Source organism: Hyperolius riggenbachi, chromosome 9, assembly GCF_040937935.1.
Source record: "Hyperolius riggenbachi isolate aHypRig1 chromosome 9, aHypRig1.pri, whole genome shotgun sequence".
Taxonomy (NCBI): Eukaryota; Metazoa; Chordata; class Amphibia; order Anura; family Hyperoliidae; genus Hyperolius; species Hyperolius riggenbachi.
Genome location: NC_090654.1, coordinates 146,420,385 through 146,442,113, shown reverse-complemented (window position 1 = coordinate 146,442,113; position 21,729 = coordinate 146,420,385). Strand labels below are relative to the sequence as shown.

The window sequence follows — 21,729 nt, the reverse complement described above, 5'->3', positions numbered from 1 at the left end:
AAAAGTTTGTGTGCCGACAGCAACCGCGTCCGTTGCCGTCACACGCAACGCCGCTCCGTAGCTCCGGCCGGGGCTGGGGAAAGGGCTAAAGCGGTTTATCCTGCGGCTGTCACGCAACACTATGGAGGAGGAAGTGCACCGCTTCCACCACAGGAGAAAGCCCTCAGGTGAGTAGATCAGGGATTCTGACTGGAAGGGGCATGGGGGATCGGGAGGGATGGATGAGGGAAGAGGAGGGAGAGGCCACCCACAGCCCCCATAGAAGGGGACACCCCCTCCGCACAGAAGGGGGAGTCCCCGACCGGCCACAACCAGCCCCCACAGAAGGAGGATCCCCGCAGGCCACCACCAGCCCGCATAGAAGGGGAATCTCCCCCCTACACACACACAGGAGTCCCCGACCAGCCTGAACAGAAGGGGAACATCCCCCCCCACACAGAAGGGACACCTGGCCACCCGCCCGCAGAGAAGGGGGAATCCTGCACGCAGCCAGCACATTCTCTGCTCCGCTGGCTGCACAGGGATTCCCCAGGGTGGCTGGATGCTAGTTCTGCACGTGGGGGTAGCACAGATCGCTACCCACAGCGTGCAGACAGGCATCCAGCCATCCTGGGGAATCCCTCTGATCAGTAAAAAGTGCAGGGGGCGGTGCAGAGAAACAGGAAGTCTCCCTAGTGGCATGGACGAGCTCAGCTCGTCATTACCGCTTTTTGCATGTTTTTCCTGGACAAACTCAGCTCGTCAATACCGCCAGGGTGGTTAAAGTGCAAGCTGATGACTGTGAACCTAACAGAGACTGGACTTTGAGATTTTTTTCACAGGCTGAGTGCTCAAGATGCAGATAAGCTTGCTGTGTGCAAAGTTTACAAACAACATGGCTGCTGTCATTGTATCACAGGAAGAAATAATCATATTCGGTTGAAGCTAGATTTGCTGTGTAAACTCTCTAAACTTTAGATAAGATATATAGACAAGTTACTTGTTATAGTTAGTTTTTCATCTCGGATCCGCTTTAATTGCTTTTGAGAAATCTGCTTGGGAGGCAGGATTTTAAGTCCTGCCTCCAGCTTTAGGCTGACCCTACCCTGCATGTAGGGGCATTCTGGGAGGGAATATTCATAGAATTACTTAATATGTCATATCTTGACTTTTGCTACGTGCTTGTAAAATATGACCATATATTCACGATTTACAATTTTTTCTCGTAATCTGAGACTAAACAACAGTGTCCTAGCACAAATTTTAATGCTTCATAATGAATATTTGACAGTATTTAACCAAAAGTGAGAGGTATGCACATTCAGGACAACACCAGAAATTCAGTGATATGTTTCATAGGGATCTGGGTTATGGTTTAGCACAAATCTGAAAATGCTTCATATTTGATCCTGTGAGCCCAGTTAATTACCCCATATTACTTTGTGGACAGAAAGCATACTCTTGCTGGCACTAGAATCCTCTTTCTGCTTTGACCTAGGCAGCCTTTTGTTATTAGCAACTAGGTGCTAATTGGAATGGTCCCTTCCAGAGATCCCTGGAGTCAGAAGTCTTGTAACATGCAAAATGAATGACCACACACTATCCAATTTAAATGGCATATAATGTCCCTTTAAACATGGAAAAGTATTCCGACATGATCCAATCTCATCTAAGATTGCAATCAACAATCAGTGTGCAATCATGACTGCGATTACTCACAATTCTGCTGTGACATTACAATATTTTTTGTTGTAAATAATACTATTTATGTGATATTTCAAGGGTAGAAGAGCAGGCAGGCCATAAAAATCATCCTGATATTCTGTTTTAAAACTCATTAGCTTTACCTATATTCATTTTTGCCTTGAGATATAACTTTGAAATTAAATGACCAATATATAGTGTACAGTTTTGGAAAAGTTAAGAGGCTGACAATATTCTTTACCGTCTTGTTGTCTGCTTTAATATCAGTGGTGTCATTTCCGCCTGCTAGTGTATATAACGTTTTGGCAAGCAAAGTGGCAACCTCCGAAAGAGCCTAGAAAAAAAAAAAAAAGAGCAATCAACCTTGCAGATCTCTTAAGGAGGAAAAAAAAAATAATTTTCCCAAACTGGCTATATACCTCAGCAGTGTCCGTCACATACTCCAAAGCTTCATCTTTAGAAAGTTTGCTGGGATAGTCCACCTTGATAGCCTCCGCTGTGTCATACATACTGTTATAGTACCTGATCAGAGACAGGGCAGAATACACTGAAATCTCCAAATTACTGGTTACTATTTGCAAAAGGTGTTTGCTGCCACCTACTGGTTCTATGTGGGAAAACACGTTGTGCAACAAAGTTGGGAATGTTTAATTCCATAATTTCTGAAAAATATTCATATAATAAGACATTTCCAGCAATATTCTAGAAAACCTTTGCCAATTCATTTGTAGTACAGCGAGGGGAACGCCAGCGCATACCACTAAGGCTGCATCTGAAATGACCACCAGCTCAGTGTGTAGCACCTATATAGACTTTCTACACACTTCGCATTCAATTCAGATGCAAATCATATGCAAATCTGCTACTACTTATCATGCAAACAGGAAACTCAGGAGGAGGGGCTGGGAGCAGCTAACCTGACAGTTACATAGTTACAAAGTTAAGGGAAGGTGGGGGGAAAGGCTGCGCATCCCTAAACACATGCTGCAATTGAATGGTTAATCGCACAGGCATACACCGCCTCTGCCAGACTGAAAAATGCATGCCCTGCATCCAAGACAAGTGCTAACATTTATTAAACTAGGAGGTACTTTAGCTTCCAATATGGTTTGCATGCAAAGTATATTATACTAGACACTTGCGCCACGGTGAGGCAGACCTCCGGGCAAGTGAACTGACCTAAATTTAAAACCTCAGGAGCAGCTAAGCAGAAAAAATGTGTAACTTACATTTGGTAGAACAGCGAGGGGAACGCCAGCGCATACCACTAAAGGTGGGTACACACGTCAGATAAAAGTCTTTGGAAAATGAAAGATCACAGACCAATTTTACCCCCTTTCATGTAGTATGAGAACCATACTCTACACAGTCTATTCTATGGAACTGAACTCCCCATCAGATAAAAAGCTTTGCAAGATGCTGCACACAAAGACCGCTGTACACATGCAACAGATCAGTATCTGCAAAAGATCTGTTCCTGCAAAAGATCCATTCCTGCAAAACGCATTCATAGTCTATGATATCTGCAGACCTCATACACACCTTGTTTAATGAACAATTATCTGTAGATCAGATCCACCAGGTTGGATCTTCAGATCGGCAGATAATTGGCTGATCTGCAGATGAATGTCCATTAAACAAGGTGTGTATGGGATCTGCAGATATCATAGACTATGAATGCATTTTGCAGGAATGGATCTTTTGCAGGAACAGATCTTTTGCAGATACTGATCTGTTGAATGTGTACAGCATCTTTGTGTGCAGCATCTTGCAAAGATTTTTATCTGATGGGGAGTTCGGCTCCATAGAATAGACTGTGTAGAGTATGGCTCTCATACTACATGAAAGGGGGTAAAATTGGTCTGTGATCTTTCATTTTCCAAAGACTTTTATCTGACGTGTGTACGCACCTTAAGGCTGCATCTGAAATGACCACCAGCTCAGTGTGTAGAACCTATATAGACTTTCTACACACTTCGCATTCAATTCAGATGCAAATCATATGCAAATCTGCTACTACTTATCATGCAAACAGGAAACTCAGGAGGAGGGGCTGGGAGCAGCTAACCTGACAGTTACATAGTTACAAAGTTAAGGGAAGGTGGGGGGGGGGGGGGAAAGGCTGCGCATCCCTAAACACATGCTGCAATTGAATGTTTAATCGCACAGGCATACACCGCCTCTGCCAGACTAAAAAAATGCATGCCCTGCATCCAAGACAAGTGCTAACATTTATTAAACTCACCGTGGCGCAAGTGTCTAGTATAATATACTTTGCATGCAAACCATATTGGAAGCTAAAGTACCTCCTAGTTTAATAAATGTTAGCACTTGTCTTGGATGCATTTTTCAGTCTGGCAGAGGCGGTGTTTGCCTGCGCGATTAACCATTCAATTGCAGCATGTGTTTAGGGATGCGCAGCCTTTCCCCCCCACCTTCATTTGTAGTGTTTAGGGAATCTAACGTCCACAGACATATACCTAATTTCTGTATGTATCGGACACATTTTATTAACCTCCTGGGCGGTATGCCCGTAACTGTGATGAGCAAGAAAAAATTTAGCTAAAAGTGGTATGCCCGTCACTTACAGGCATGCCGCTAAGGAGGTTTTAAGAGCGATAGGTGTCTCCCAGTATAGGTTAGTAATGTGTAGGTGCTCCAGTATAAGTTAGCCAGCATAGGAGCACTAGTTAAGGTGCCCCCCGACGCTGCTACTTACTCTGCCTCCTTCCAGCAATCGCAGCATCCTCACAGCACAGCTCAAGTGCATCTCTATGCTGAAGTTCGGAATCAGCATCATGACGTCACCAATGCCATGACGCTGATTACGATCCTCAGCACATAGATATACCGGAGCTGTGCTACAGGGATGCTGCGATCACTGGAAAGAGGCAGCGTATTTAACAGCGCCCGGGATTGGGGGGCACCTAAACTAATGCTCCTATGCTGGCTAACTTATACGGGTGCACCTACACCTTGCTATCCTATACTGGGGGACAGCTGTTGTACCTGGCTAACTTATACTGGAGCATCTACACCTTGCTAACCTATACCGGGTGACAGCTGTACGTTGCTAGCCTATACTCCTGGAAAGCTGTACCTGGCTAACTTATACTGGTGCACCTACAACTTGCTAACCTATACTGGGGGACAGCTGTACCTGGCTAACTTATACTGGAGCACCTACAACTTGCTAACCTATACTGGGGGACAGCTGTACCTTGCTAACTTATACTGGGGGACAGCTGTACCTGGCTAATCTATACTGGGGGACATCTGTACCTGGTTAATTTATACTGGAGCACCTACACCTTGCTAACCTATACTGGGGACAGCTGTACCTAGCTAACTTATACTGGAGCACCTACACATTGCTAACCTATACTGGGGGACAGCTGTACCTGGCTAACTTATACTGCAGCACCTACACCTTGCTAACCTATACTGGGGACAGCTGTACCTGGCTAACCTATACTGGGGGACAGCTGTACCTGACTAAACTATACTGTGGGACAGCTGTACCTGGCTAAACTATAATGGGGGACATCAGTACCTGGCTACCTATACTGGGGGGCTAAATACCGCACCAGAAATAACGTTCTCAAGCCCAGTATAGGTATGCATAACTACTATTACTTACCATGCAACCAGGAAACTCAGGAATATGGGCTGGGAGCAGCTAACCTGGTAGTTACATACTAGCAAAATTATGAAAAGGGGGGCTCCCAGCCCGTGTTCCTGAGTTTCCTGTTTGCATGGTAAGTAATAGTAGTTATGCATATGATTTGCATCTGAATGCGAAGTGTGCAGATAGCTTATTAGAGGTACTGAACATGTGAGCTGTTGGTCATTTTAGATGCAACCTTTGTGGTATGCGCTCTCCTCGCTGTCCATTAAAATGCAAATTACACATTTTTGCTTAGCTGCTCCCAAGGTTATACATATGTTGTTTTTAATTTAGGTTAGGCCACTTGCCGAAGGTCTGCCTCACTGTCAAATATCTTAGCGATATCTGCCTTAAATGATTATAAACTACTTAAAAGACAAGCCTAAAAAGTCGTCATAATCAAGATTAGTCAGTAGTGGGTGCGTAGCTCACTATAAACAGAATATTTATAGGTTAACAGGTTTACCTCTGGAAAAAATACGCAACACTCATCTGTTGAATTTTATAAAATTATATTGATATAAAAAATAGATAAAGCATATATACAGGAATATACATCTCTCCAGTTATTGTCCATCATCCAAAATGCATTTTCAAAGCTCCTTTAGCGAAACAAGTCCATATCAATATAGCAATTCTTCTGCTGTAGATTTTAACTTCCATCGATAATAGTTATCTTGAGATTGTACAGTGTATGGTACACACAAATATAGCTTTAGCCTTAAAAAAATGAAATATAGAGTTCTATTCTTGTATAAAGAACTTTAAGTAGATACAGTGGGTTGCAAAAGTATTCGGCCCCCTTGAAGTTTTCCACATTTTGTCACATTACTGCCACAAACATGCATCAATTTTATTGGAAATCCACTTGAAAGACCAATACAAAGTGGTGTACACGTGAGAAGTGGAACGAAAATCATACAGGATTCCAAACATTTTTTACAAATCAATAACTGCAAAGTGGGGTGTACGTAATTATTCGGCCCCCTGAGTCAATACTTTGTAGAATCACCTTTTGCTGCAATTACAGCTGCCAGTCTTTTAGGGTATGTCTCTACCAGCTTTGCACATCTAGAGAGACTGGAATCCTTGCCCATTCTTCTTTGCAAAACAGCTCCAGCTCAGTCAGATTAGATGGACAGCGTTTGTGAACAGCAGTTTTCAGATCTTGCCACAGATTTTTGTTTGGATTTAGATCTGGACTTTGACTGGGACATTCAAACACATGGATATGTTTTGTTTTAAACCATTCCATTGTTGCCCTGGCTTTATGTTTAGGGTCATTGTCCTGCTGAAAGGTGAACCACCGCTCCAGTCTCAAGTCTTTTGCAGTCTCCAAGAGGTTTTCTTCCAAGTTTGCCCTATATTTGGCTCCATCCATCTTCCCATCAACTCTGACCAGCTTCCCTGTCCCTGCTGAAGAGATGCATGATGCTGCCACCACCATATTTGACCGTGGGGATGGTGTGTTCAGAGTGATGTGCAGCGTTAGTTTTCTGCCACACAAAGCGTTTTGCATTTTGGCCAAAAAGTTCCATTTTGGTCTCATCTGACCAGAGCACCTTCTTCCACATGGTTGCTGTGTTCCCCACATGGCTTGTGGCAAACTGCAAACGGGACTTCTTATGCTTTCTGTTAACAATGCCTTTCTGCTTGCCACTCTTCCATAAAGGCCAACTTTGTACAGTGCATGACTAATAGTTGTCCTATGGACAGAGTCTCCCACCTGAGCTGTAGATCTCTGCAACTCGTCCAGAGTCACCATGGGCCTCTTGACTGCATTTCTGATCAGCGCTCTCCTTGTTCGGCCTGTGAGTTTAGGTGGATGGCCTTGTCTTGGTAGGTTTACAGTTGTGCCATACTCCTTCCATTTCTGAATGATCACTTGAACAGTGCTCCGTGGGATGTTCAAGGCTTTGCAAATCTTTTTGTAGCCTAAGCCTGCTTTAAATTTCTCAATAACTTGATCCCTGACCTGTCTTGTGTGTTCTTTGGACTTCACGGTGTTGTTTCTCCCAATATTCGCTTAGACATCCTCTGAGGCCGTCAGAGAGCAGCTGTATTTGTACTGACATTAGATTACACAAAGGTGACTATTTAGTCATTAGCACTCATCAGGCAATGTCTATAGGCAACTGACTGCGCTCAGATCAAAGGGGGCCGAATAATTATGCACACACCACTTTGCAGTTATTTATTTGTAAAAAATGTTTGGAATCATGTATGATTTTCGTTCCACTTCTCATGTGTACACCACTTTGTGTTGGTCTTTCATGTGGAATTCCAATAAAATTGATTCATGTTTGTGGCAGTAATATGACAAAATGTGGAAAACTTCAAGGGGGTCGAATACTTTTGCAACCCACTGTATATCTTAATCAATCAAAGCTAGGTAATTGTCCCTAAGCTTGCAATTGCATTTACTTTTTAATGCTAACTGATTGTATATGAAGAATATCATAAAAAGTTATTTAAAAAACTTAAAAAATGGCTGAAGTTTGAAATGACAAGTCTTTAACGTTTATATAAGCTATTGTCAATAAATTCACCAAGAATAATGCATATTACCTCTCTTGGGTTCTAGAATCACAGTGGAAGGTAGGTAGTCTCTAGGCCTCAGTCGATCTCAGTAGAGTTTCAGGCTCAATTATAGAATATACTAGCCTGCCAGGGCTTTTTATTGTAAAGTTTCTAAGATGGCATCTGTAAGGCGATTTCATGGTGACGCACAAAATTCAACTTATTTTTAACTGGCACATTCTGTCATTTTAAACTATCGGGTTATCTGAGCAAGTGCGTACATATATGATGCTACTTGGCTTATTAACGTAAGCAATCTACGTCTTTTCTAATCAAAATCACATGAATAACATTTGAATTAGATCATTTGACCCAAGTGGTGTTCTTTGACATCTTTGTGGATCTGATGGATGCCAAAATAAATGCGTATGTTCTCAACTTATCTTATGTTCTAAAAATATGGGATGTTCTCTGGTACATCATTAATTATCGGGGATTTCTGTACACCCCCTGTGGTCACAGGTTGTACTGTCTTGATCACATGGCTTATTGTTTTGCTTTTGTATTCATAACAAACAGCCATCTGTTTTAATACATGCTAAAATATATAGAAAGCAAACTTATTTACCTTATTATATAAGTCTATCATTGATCAACTCATTAATTAATAACTCTATGATCACTATACATGATCTCTATACATGATTAATAGATCAGTGTATAGCAGGCTTAGCTTCTGCAGTGCGTGTGGTTGGCCTTGCATAAGGGCATTGCATTGCAACAAGAACTGAGTATAGTCAAAACATTTCTCCAGCGCTATCTTAATATAATCATAACCTTGTACAGGGAACAGACAGCTTACTGCAGAAAATGGCATTAAGGGTTACTCTAACCAACAATCTAACCCTGATTAAAGAAGAACTCTGCTTATAATCATAAAATTCACTCAAATAATCTGCAAAACATTTTAAAACATAGATAATCACCCTAAAGCAAGATGGAGATAATTTCTCTGCATTAATATGAGATTTTCTGACATCACCGTGGCAGAAGTGTCCAGTATATTATACTTTGCATGCAAACTATAGTGGAAGCTAAAGTTCCTCCATAGTATAATAAATGTAGCATTTGTTCTGGACGCAGGGCATGCATTTTCAGCCTAATAGAGGTGGTGCATGCCTGAGCGATTAACCAGTCAATTGCAGCATGTTTTTTAGGGATGCGCAACCCATTGCAGGTTGAGCAGCTGCAGCTCAGAAATGTAACTGATCAAAGATTTATTTTGGGGAGTAATTTTGAAATTTAGTTTTGATTTTATGTTTCAAGATTTTATAATACTCAAAATGTATAATAAAGCGTTGCTTGACACGTTTTAGTAAGTTACAGGAAAAAAAGGTTATGAAAATTAAAAAAAACTGAATGCCGAGAAGGTTAGCTGGCTGCAACACTGACTGCATTTAAAGCTTTGCTTTCCTACACTGGTGTTATCAGTGTAAAAGAAATGATATATATATATATATATATATATAATAAAGATACCTTTTTGTAAATTATTCGACTGCCTAGCAGCTGAAAACAATGTCCCAAAAGATTTCTTCTAAATCTCCTCCTGTCCGTGCCATTTAGTGCTCATTACCCATTTTAAACATATTGGCTCACTTCACAAAATGTCTGAATCCTCTTGCCAATTTTGCTAGTCCTTAAAAACAGATAGACCTCATATTTATGAATGTCAGTGAATAAATATAATGGCTGCTTTCAGTCAGCAAGGTTTATGATTCTTTGCTGACATCTCATAGACAATGGTTTATGTTATGAAACTGTTTATGTATTTTCATGCACATTAGTTTCATATGAACAGTCACATTAAAAGCAGGACAACCACTGTTTAGAAGAGGTCAAATCCCAGTCCGGCTTTTTCAATGCATATTATAGTAAGTTTGCATTATTTATCAATGCAATATGTTTTGTGCACTGCACATTGGTACCTTTTGCAATATTTTAATATAACCTGGTTGACTCATAGTCCCATTTCATGTTGATACAACAAGTGGACTATAAGAGCACTATTACTATTTTTTGGAATGGTACTGGAGAGAAAGCTGTCCAGGCTAGCCCCATTTTCTCGCCATCCTGTACATGAGGTAGTTATGGAGGAGCTGAAAGAGGGGTGTGATGTTGATATAGGCTGGATCATCAGTGTGACCCAGCAGTCATGACACTTAAATCTCGTGTCATCACGCTAGACCAGGGGTGTCAAACTCAAGAACAAAGTAGGCCGAAAATGAGATTTGGGACAAACTCGCAGGCCAACGTTAATGTCTAGTGGACACCTCTCTTCCTTATTAAGTTCCCCGGTGTCTAATAGCCTCCTCCCCCCCATACAGTTCTTTGGTGTCTATCCCCCCCCCCCCTCCTTCCCTTATACAGGTCCTTCTCAAAAAATTAGCATATTGTGGTAAAGTCCATTATTTTCTGTAATGTACTGATAAACAGACTTTCATACAGTGGAGGAAATAGTTATTTGACCCCTCACTGATTTTGTAAGTTTGTCCAATGACAAAGAAATGAAAAGTCTCAGAACAGTATCATTTCAATGGTAGGTTTATTTTAACAGTGGCAGATAGCACATCAAAAGGAAAATCGAAAAAATAACCTTAAATAAAAGATAGCAACTGATTTGCATTTCATTGAGTGAAATAAGTTTTTGAACCCCTACCAACCATTAAGAGTTCTGGCTCCCACAGAGTGGTTAGACACTTCTACTCAATTAGTCACCCTCATTAAGGACACCTGTCTTAACTAGTCACCTGTATAAAAGACACCTGTCCACAGAATCAATCAATCAAGCAGACCCCAAACTCTCCAACATGGGAAAGACCAAAGAGCTGTCCAAGGATGTCAGAGACAAAATTGTAGACCTGCACAAGGCTGGAATGGGCTACAAAACCATTAGCAAGAAGCTGGGAAAGAAGGTGACAACTGTTGGTGCGATTGTTCGAAAATGGAAGGAGCACAAAATGACCATCAATCGACCTCGCTCTGGGGCTCCACGCAAGATCTCACCTCGTGGGGTGTCAATGGTTCTGAGAAAGGTGAAAAAGCATACTAGAACTACACGGGAGGAGTTAGTGAATGACCTCAAATTAGCAGGGACCACAGTCACCAAGAAAACCATTGGAAACACATTACACCGCAATGGATTAAAATCCTGCAGGGCTCGCAAGGTCCCCCTGCTCAAGAAGGCACATGTGCAGGCCCGTCTGACGTTTGCCAATGAACACCTGAATGATTCTGTGAGTGACTGGGAGAAGGTGCTGTGGTCTGATGTGACCAAAATAGAGCTCTTTGGCATTAACTCAACTCGCTGTGTTTGGAGGAAGAAAAATGCTGCCTATGACCTCCAAAACACCGTTCCCACCGTCAAGCATGGGGGTGGAAACATTTTGCTTTGGGGGTGTTTTTCTGGTAAGGGCACAGGACAACTTAATCGCATTAACGGGAAAATGGACGGAGCCATGTATCGTGAAATCCTGAACGACAACCTCCTTCCCTCTGCCAGGAAACTGAAAATGGGTCGTGGATGGGTGTTCCAGCACGACAATGACCCAAAACATACAGCAAAGGCAACAAAGGAGTGGCTCAAGAAGAAGCACATTAAGGTCATGGAGTGGCCTAGTCAGTCTCCGGACCTTAATCCAACTCTGAGCTCAAGCTCAGAGTTGCACAGAGACAGCCTCGAAACCTTAGGGATTTAGAGATGATCTGCAAAGAGGAGTGGACCAACATTCCTCCTAAATTGTGTGCAAACTTGATCATCAATTACAAGAAACGTTTGACCTCTGTGCTTGCAAACAAGGGTTTTTCCACTAAGTATTAAGTCTTTTATTGTTAGAGGGTTCAAAAACTTATTTCACTCAATGAAATGCAAGTCAGTTGCTATCTTTTATTTAAAGAGGAGCTGTTAGGTATAAGGTCTCAGAGAAAATAAACACATATATCAGTAGCTAAAGATTGGCTGTACTTACATTACATATGCATTTCACTGTCCACGTTTGGATTTCACAGAATATTTATATAGTATATGCAGAGAATGATGCTCCTGACAGCCCATGGCAGGTTCCATGTTTGTGAAGCCAAATGTGTCGTCATGTCCTGCCTGCTTCCCTATTCACAGAGGAGCTCGTACAGAATAACACAGTGTGCAGTGAATATTAATGAGCCATGTGGCTAGGAACAATAGCTGACTCCTGCAGTGTACTCTGCCCCGGAGATTTATCTGTGCTGTGGCTGGACTGAGTTAGAAGCTGCTGAAACTTGATCCCGTCTTCTCCTTAGCAGCCGAGGGGAGGGCCCCAGAATGCTTTGCAGTATGGAATGCGGCTTGCGTCCTCCTTAGGAGCTTAGCTTTGCTGATAAGAACACATTAAATGTAAGAGAGATTTTTATCTTTAGTAATGTCTTTTTGGCTTCTGTCTGAACTGTTTAACACAGGAGAATAGAGGTTTAAATTAGCTTCTGCAGCCTGACAGTTACTCTTTAAGGTTATTTTTTCGATTTTCCTTTTGATGTGCTATCTGCCACTGTTAAAATAAACCTACCATTGAAATGATACTGTTCTGAGACTTTTCATTTCTTTGTCATTGGACAAACTTACAAAATCAGTGAGGGATCAAATAATTATTTCCTCCACTGTATATTTTAGATTCATTACACACAACTGAAGTAGTTCAAGCCTTTTGTATTAATATTGATGATTTTGGCATACAGCTCATGAAAACCCAAAATTCCTATCTCAAAAATTAGCATATTTCATCCGACCAATAAAAGAAAAGTGTTTTTAAAACAAAAAAAGTCAACCTTCAAATAATTATGTTCAGTTATGCACTCAATACTTGGTCGGGAATCCTTTTGCAGAAATGACTGCTTCAATGCGGCGTGGCATGGAGGCAATCAGCCTGTGGCACTGCTCACGTGTTATGGAGGCCCAGGATGCTTCGATAGCAGCCTTAAGCTCATCCAGAGTGTTGGGTCTTGCGTCTCTCAACTTTCACTTCACAATATCCCACAGATGGGGTTCAGGTCAGGAGAGTTGGCAGGCCAATTGAGCACAGTAATACCGCGTACGTTAAAAAGGGGCGCTGGGAAAAAAGGGTGTGGGGTTTTAAACGATAAGCATGGATAACGTTTAAAAATGTATTGTACTGTATTTCGTTTAAAATTAATGTTTTATAAAGTTATAAATCATTAAATGTGCATTAAATCGGCAATTGCAAAAACGTTAATCTTCCGTTTAAATAGTGAAACGTATAATAACGTTTAAAAAAAATTACTAAGTAACCCTCCCTGTACCTACCCCTAACCTCTAGACCCCCCTGTTGGTGCCTAAACCTAAGACCCCCCTGTTGGTGCCTAAACCTAAGACCCCCCCTGTTGGTGCCTAAGTAACCCTCTCTGTACCTACCCCTAACCTCTAGACCCCCCCCTGTTGGTGCCTAAACCTAAGACCCCCCTGTTGGTGCCTAAACCTAAGACCCCCCTGTTGGTGCCTAAACCTAAGACCCCCCTGTTGGTGCCTAAACCTAAGACCCCCCCTGTTGGTGCCTAAACCTAAGACCCCCCTGTTGGTGCCTAAACCTAAGACCCCCCTGATGGTGCCTAAACCTAAGACCCTCCTTAGTGATCACTGTATTGTGTGTAGAATAATGTTTTAAAAACAGTAAATATATTACAATTTACATTACGTACTGATCGCTTTGTTTCGTGAATAATAATGTTTTACAAACAGTAAGGGATAACATTTAAAATAATGTTTTATTGAAATAAGAAACGTAAATCATCACAAGCAGTTATAAAACATGAAAAATCTTCGGGCGCCGTTGGAAAACGTTATTATTCTCGGGCGCCCTTTTTTCCTGTTCGGCGCCCAGTAAACGATAATTATTATGGGAGTGAATGGCGGCGCCCGATTTGTCCACTAGCCTCCTGCGCCCTTTTTTACTGTTACCAGTAATACCATGGTCAGTAAACCATTTACCAGTGGTTTTTGCACTGTGAGCAGGTGCCAGGTCGTGCCCTTAATAAAACACAGTGGACCAACACCAGCACCTGACAAGGCATCCCAGACCATCACTGACTCTGGGTACTTGACACTGGACTTCAGGCATTTTGGCATCTCCCTCTCCCCAGTCTTCCTCCAGACTCTGGCACCTTGCTTTCATCCCAAAAAAAAAAGTACTTTGGACCACTGAGCAACAGTCCAGTGCTGGTTCTCTGTAGCCCAGGTCAGGCGCTGTTTCTGGTTCAAAAGTGGCTTGACCTGGGGAATGCGGCACCTGTAGCCCATTTCCTGCACACGCCTGTACACGGTGGCTCTGGATGTTTCTACTCCAGACTCAGTCCACTGCTTCCGCAGGTCCCCCAAGGTCTGGAATCAGTCCTTCTGCACAATCTTCCTCAAGGTCCGGTCAACTCTTCTTGTTGTGCAGCGTTTTCTGCCACACTTTTTCCTTCCCACAGACTTCCCACTGAGGTGCCTTGATACAGCACTCTGGGAACAGCCTATTCGTTCAGAAATGTCTTTCTGTGTCTTACCCTCTTGCTTGAGGGTGTCAATGATGGCCTTCTGGACAGAAGTCAGGTCGCCAGTCTTACTCATGATTGCGGATTTGAGTAATGAACCAGGCTGGGAGTTTTTAAAAGCCTCAGGAATCTTTTGCAGGTGTTTAGAGTTAATTAGTTGATTCAGATGATTAGGTTAATAGCTCGTTTAGAGAACCTTTTCATGATATTTTGAGATAATAATTTTTTGGTTTTCATGAGCTGTATGCCAAAATCATCAATATTAAAACAATAAAAGGCTCAAACTACTTCAGTTGTGTGTAAAGACTCTAAAATATATGAAAGTCTAATGTTTATCAGTACATTACAGAAAATAATGAACTTTATCACAATATGCTAATTTTTTGAGAAGGACCTGTACAGTTTCCTAGTGTGTAGAGTCACCCCCCCCCCCCCATACAGTTCCCAGGTGTTATGTGGTTCCCCCCACCTTCCCTATACAATTCCCTGATGTTTAGTGGTCCTCTCTCCTATATAGTTCCCTGGTATCTAGTGCTTTCCCCCTCCCCATATGGCTTCCCTGGTGATCTAGGGCTTACCCTCCAATATAGCTTCTCTGGTGGTCTAGAGTGGGCCAAATATAATGCAAAGTGAGGAAACCACCTGAGGGCCAAATCTGATGGCTCCGAGGGCCAGAATTGGCCCACGGGCCGGAGTTTGAAATGTATGCGCTAGACCCACGTTGACTGAACAGCTATTTTCAGAGACATGAGAAGTAGGGGACTGCAGTGATTATCTTGTGCTGCCCAGATCTCTGTGACCCCTTTAGACACCAAATTTTGTGGGCAAGTATGTGACATCTGGATCCCCCAAGGTTCTCAAAATATGGTATATACACCTGTTTCTGAACCCAGCAGGGCTGGGGGTCTTCAATTCTGCACAGAGGTGGCTCAGATTACAAACGGTCTACCAATTTTGAGCCCAGGTGGGGCCATGGTTGCAGAGTTCTGAGCTCCCTACTGCACATGGGTTGTGCTATGATATTTATTGACTTTCCTTGGGTCTATTGTGCCAATGTAAAATGGAGCCTAGACCATGTTCAGGTCATGTGTCTCCTAACAACAGCAAAATGGTTGCTGCTGGGCTAGGAGTAGGTGTGACTGAGGTTACAATAGACTACAAAAGGTTAGCTGTGGGAGAAATTGGCTAGTATATAGCCAGTTAACACACAAGAGAGGAGGTTTTGTCTGGTTCTACCACTAAGGATGAAATGTGTACTTTTGATTCCTGTGCAAGGAGGGAAGAACATGCGAGCTTGAGCCAAAGAAAAAGCCTCTTTCTCTGCGGGACCATTGTCTGAGCAAGACTTTATGCCGATAAGTAATTCATTACTGTTTACTTATTGTAAAGATTGGATGTGTATGTTTTTCCATTTGTGTTTGCAATTGTACAGTTCTGCTGTTGCTTGCATTATCTTAAATATTTTGCTATAGTAAATTCAGGCTTCTTGCAACAAGTATGTGCTTCTTTAGCACTTATTACAGTATAATCTAATATTGCAGTCTTAGCATTTCAGCAGGTCTCAGAAAACAGCTGTTCATCAGCAGTTTCGGAGACCTGAAAGTTATACTGTGGCTCTGCAAAGTCAATGTGGGACAAGCATGATGACGATATTCAAGCGTCATGGCGGCTAGGTCACGCTGAAAATCTGGCCCATATTGACACCACAAGGGCAATGCCCAGTCTTTCCCTGTCAGAACAGATCACCTAACCCAGCGTAACATCTATCTACTGAGGAACTGTTCTAGGACCAGCACTGTATGTCTCATAATAAAAATCTGCTTCAGTTCTGTAAGCAGCATAGGGAGAATGTGCTCATCAGTGAAAGCTATTCCCTAGCTGGGAGACACCCACTCTTGATTGCAACCTGCTTTTGTAAACTCATCCAGGGTCAGAATTATTTTTTTCTGGAATAGTTGCATCAAATATGAAAATTGTGTGGGTAATAACCTAAACCATTTTCACCCTTGACGATGATAAACAATCTGTATACCAGGAATACAATCTACTTAATAGTCAGAAACAATTCTTTCAAATTTATGACAGACTTAAATTGACACAGGCAGATAGAACTCTTACTTGTTGTGGTAGGCCGTTTCGTGGTCAGTGAGCACCACGCCAGGGATATGTCGAACCTTTAGAAAGCGCTGAAAAGAAGCAGGTGGTAAAGGCTGGGATTGGGCTACCTGTTGCAGGGTGACATTGAGCCCCTCACTGGCCTTTTTCAGGCTTTGAATCAACTCCTGCACCTGAAGAGAAGAGAAAGCTCTAAAACTTTCTATAACATATACAGAACATACAAACGTAAAAGGAAAAAAAAAAAATGTTCCCAGTCCAAGAGTGACCTAACAACAATAAACATTGATTTTCTCTTCAGATAATTACCTTTTTATTCACGGTCGCATTGCTCCTAGAGACAGGATCACTGTGAATCCATAGTATAGAGTTGTTTCTTAGTGCCACCTGCAGGACAAATATAATTACTAGATGGAGCTCCACGGTTGTCATTGTTATTAGATCTTCAGGTAAAAATAACTCAACTGTACAAAATCTCCCAAACACCCCATCACTGCTACTCAAAGTTTATAAAAGGTCACAAACAGCCACTGGGACTTTCTCTTCTACTCTCTCCTTCCTGGAGACGGCACTGCATTGCTCTCTAATATAGGACCAGGTAATGGACAACAAGATGGCACTGGATAGGTAGCCACGGCAGCAGGGGCTCTGGCTAGTAACTTTTTTCTACCCTCTCCCCCCTGGATCTCCGGTAAAATTAATCTGGGATCACCTCCTGGCCTTCCCAATGGAACCCCAACTGACAGCAAAGCCTAGAGACCGCGGTTACAGCCCAGCACCGCTTGATGATTGTGCCCGGCACACCACGTGGATGCAATCCAGGCTCCAGCAGGGGCTATAAGGAGGAGGCCTTACCAACTTTACCCCATGCCGCTCCTCTCCTCCACTCTGAGTCATGTAAGGACACGAGAGCTCTGGCACAAAGAGCAGCTCTAGAAAAGTTGAGCCCTCTCCACTGCTACCACTTGCCGTTCCTTTCCTATGCTCTCTGCAGTACCATGTAGGGACATGGTACTCTGGTTCCGGCAGCGGCTCTGAAGATGGAGGAGCCCTCATCACCACTGCTCCGCATGCCACTCCCCTCTGATGCCGAGGTATGTGGACAATAGCCACCTGCCCATCCAGGTCACTCCACCGGATTCCCTACACCCACACAGGCATCTGTACCCTGGCCTCCGAGAGGCTGGGAAGGGAGCCCCTCACCACATGCTACAACTACAGTTGCTCCACCATGCTGCTGCACAATCCGGCTGCTGATGCAAAGCCTGCGCTGGGGAGTCGGCTACCACATGCTGCTGATGTCGGAGCTCGCAAAATGCCATCATTGTTGCTACACATGCAGCTTTCCCACCATCGGTGTCATCCTGCCAGCCAGCTGCACCGCAAGCCTGGCCTACTCATGGAGGCCACAGCGGCATTCCCACCAGGGCGGGGCCACTTTGTCCATTTTGCAAGCAGATGTCGCATGTCAGAATGGTTTACACCACTGGATCTGCTCCTGGCTGCTCTGATCCAGGCCGCAGGCCATGAACATCCACCTGGACACAGATCATCAGCACAGGCCCGGACCCTTGATCAGGGGCCACAACTGTCTGGCAAGGGTTACACACGACTGGGACAGTTTTCTTCAATCCCTTCAATCCCTGGGGGATTCTTGGACACTGCCTCCCTCTCTCTCTTTCATGCGCTACTCTCTTTTTTTCCAGCTACTTTTTTTTTTTCAGTTACATACTGTTGGGAGCCTGTATTGCTGCAGAGCAGCGAGCGCCGCACGGATAGTGGCAGTTCTGCTCAAAATAGCACCCAAACAGCCCCCCTATATGTCTACTCTGTGCAATTTTTTTCTGTATTCTGTTTTTGTCTGCTGTTACTGTACAATCGCCAACCCTATATGTGCCAAAAATAGTTCTGGGTACAACCCCTGTTGTACTTAGCAAAATAAAGTATTCTGATGTCTAAGCCTTTTTTTATACAAGGTCCTGGAGGAAGGTATGCCGTCCTGCCCAAGGGGCCTGGTTGCATTAACATACCTTCTAAGTGAAGAATACAAATATTGCATTTAGTCATTTTAAACTACATAACTAAGTAATACAATGTTCTACAATGATCAGTTGTGTTAGGACCAGTTCAAACTCACATGAAGCTAGAACATAGACCATAGCTGTGAGTTGGCTCAAGCAATTTGCATTCTAATGCCTTATACAAGGACTGTTGCCTGGCAAGGACTCCCTCGGACTTGTTCATGGCCAATGCTGTACAATATATCTCCATGCAGAAAGGAGGATGGTGTACTAAATTCTCGTCAGTGGCAACTCTGTCTAGCTGCCTCGGCTGAGAACCATGTAGTGTATGTACAAGGCTTAACTGTGTGCCAATAGCGAAGGAACTAGCCAAATATGCCTAGATATAAAAATGTTAGATGATTTTGAAAACTTTAGTTTTAAGAAATTTAAATTGAAAAAAAGAGGTGTACAAGTCTGTTGCTGATTTATGCTGGAAGTTCCTTTATGCTCTTCTCCACAGAGGCTAGCAAGTGAGAGAAACTTGAATGTAAATTTAATGTATTCAAAAGACAGTGCCTTGGGTCAATTGACTGTATGGGAAGTGCTGCAGACAATGTTCAAGTGTTGGAAGGAAAGCATACTTAAGAAAGCATGCATAGCTTTTACCTGTATGTACCATGATGTCGGAATAAAGAGTTTTTTATTGCAATCCAGCCAGTTGGTGGAGCGGAACATGTAGAGAGACCTGTAAGGGGTGGGGGAGGGGGGGGGGGGGTCGTTGGATTATGTAAAATACATAAAAGACAGATATGGAGAGAACTCTTTAATTCTGGGATTCCTAGGCAGGAAATTGATGGTGCCCTCACACCAACTTTGCTGAAGAGGTGGAAAGAACTGCAGAAGTCCTCTCTGAATCAGCAATGTATCAGATGATTTGCATGTGGCAGATTGGGTCACATAGCAAGAGTTTGCTCTGCTATGGGTAACTGTGTGCAGCAAGCAAACAGGACAGGTGGTCCCAGGACCACAAAGAGAGACATAGAGGTGCATTCTCCACGCAGGGGTTTAAAGAACAGAGCACTGAATCAAGCTAGATTCAGATGGATGTCATATGGAATGAGATAATTCCAGAAGTAGTAGTTCATTGTGTTAAATTAGCTAATCACAAATCATGTCATTTTTGTGGTTGTAAGGAACAGTTCATCTGCCGTCTTATTTCCTGTTCATAGGCTTACTTGTCTCATCGGCGTAGGAAGAGCTAAGCGGAGTTGAGCTCACATGGCTGATCAGCACTGGAGGAGCTATGAAGGAATAGTCAAGACAGACTGGAGAAGGGACCAGATGTCCAGAGATGCCAGATGATTGCCTGATGACTGTGGAGGACAGCAAGATGTTCGATAAGAGTTCCTTGTTAACCATCTTTGAGGAGGATATGAACTGTGATAAGAGCTATGGACTGACCAGAACTGTTTGGGAATCACAGTAGCTAACAAGGACCGTTAGCATGATCCAGGGATTGTAATCCGATCGCCCTTACAGAGGGGGCCAGGAGGGAATTTTTATTTTCCTCTTTGAAACATATGCCCAAAAGAGGTTTTTGATTTTTCACCCTCCTCTGGGTCATAAGTTTTACAAAAATTATTACGTGAAAAACAAAAGTGAATGTTCTATAATGAAAGTCAAGAGGTGGACTTTTGTGCTATATGTATTGACTTTCCTTGTGTCTATTGTGCCAATGTAAAAATGGAGCCTAGACCATGTGTCTCTTAACAATAGTAAAATGGCTGCTGCAGGGCTACAAGTAGGTGTGGCTGAGGTTACAATAAACTACAAACGGTTAGCTGTGGGAGGAGTTGGCAAGTATATAGCTAGTTAACACACAAAAGGAGGGGGCGTTTTTCCTGTTCCACAGATTAAGGGTAAAAGACATGCTTCTCTGGAGTCCTGTGCAAGGAGGGAAGCATGAGCAAATTTGATTGAAAGGGAAAGTATCTTCCTCTACAGGTCAGTGATCTTAGCAGGATTTTATGGCGATTGTTGAAAGATAAGTAATTTATTAGTGTTTATATTATTGTAAAGATTGGATGTGCATTTTTCCCTATTTGTTTGCAAATGTACAGTTCTGCTATTGCTTGTCTTTTGAAGTAAATTAAATTTCTTGCAACAAGTGTGTGCTTCCTTAGTATATTAAACTAATAATAAAATCATAGCATTATAGTGCTCATGTACTGCATGAAATCCAGAATTATATTATTGATTTATAAAGCACCAACTTTTTCCATGGCGCTGTACAAAGTAAGAAACAAAGACGGGGTATATAATAATACAGACAATGGTACACTACAATACACATACACAGAATTGGTACAAAATACTGAATTGGTAATTACAGTGACAAAAGTAACACGATGAATAAAATGTACCGTAGATACTCAACTATAAGTCGAGAAATTTAGGTCTGATCTACTGAAGAAAAGTGAGGGGCAGGGGGGAAGGGGAGCGACTTATACTTGCGACAGACCTACATTTCTGACTTTTAGCCTAATATGAAGCTTCCTTCTGCTCTATCCTTGCTCCGTTCTGCCGTCTGTAATGCTGCTCCTCCCTCCACTGGCTGTAGATTGTGTCCCTCCAGCTCGATTCATCAGGCTGCAGTAATGCTGCTCCCCCTGCTGGCTGTATATGGTGTGTCCCATTCTATTCATTCTCCTGGCTGCCGCAATGCCACTCCCCCAGCTGGCTGCGAATCAAGTTGCACTCTCCACATTCGTGAAGCTTGCAATGCTCCAAGGACGCCCTCTACCTGTAATGCTCCAACACCTGCCAGCTGCAGGGGTAGGAGCTGCTCGTATGCCCTGTTCTAGTCATTGATCGCTGCTGTAGCTTGTGCATGCAGCCTTTTCTGACAGGACACTCTACGCAATTGACACTCCTCCCCCTGCCAGCCACGATACTTGTGCCCAGAACTTTATGCTCCCACCTGAAGTGTCAGCGCTGACTGTAAGAAACAATGATATTGTCACTGTGTACCGCCAGGGAGAGAGCAGCATGACAGGTATCTCAAGCGTGATTAAATTATACACTGAAAAGTTCAAAGGAATACCGCTCTAGTGCTGGCTGTGTTTTGACGAGTGTCTTTCACTGAATTACAAGTACAGT

At 42.9% G+C, this 21,729-nt stretch overlaps 1 protein-coding gene across 1 annotated transcript in view; it reads right to left on the bottom strand.

Moving 5' to 3' along the window:
- NCSTN (nicastrin) overlaps positions 1-21,729 on the bottom strand; it is a 212,132-nt gene that overhangs the window by 60,427 nt on the left and 129,976 nt on the right. The window contains exons 10-13 of the mRNA XM_068254932.1: positions 16,877-16,954; positions 16,571-16,740; positions 2,103-2,205; positions 1,925-2,017 (exon numbers count right to left, since the gene is read on the bottom strand). Of these exons, the coding sequence (XP_068111033.1) occupies positions 1,925-2,017; positions 2,103-2,205; positions 16,571-16,740; positions 16,877-16,954 (444 nt within the window). The remainder of the gene's footprint in view (positions 1-1,924; positions 2,018-2,102; positions 2,206-16,570; positions 16,741-16,876; positions 16,955-21,729) is intronic.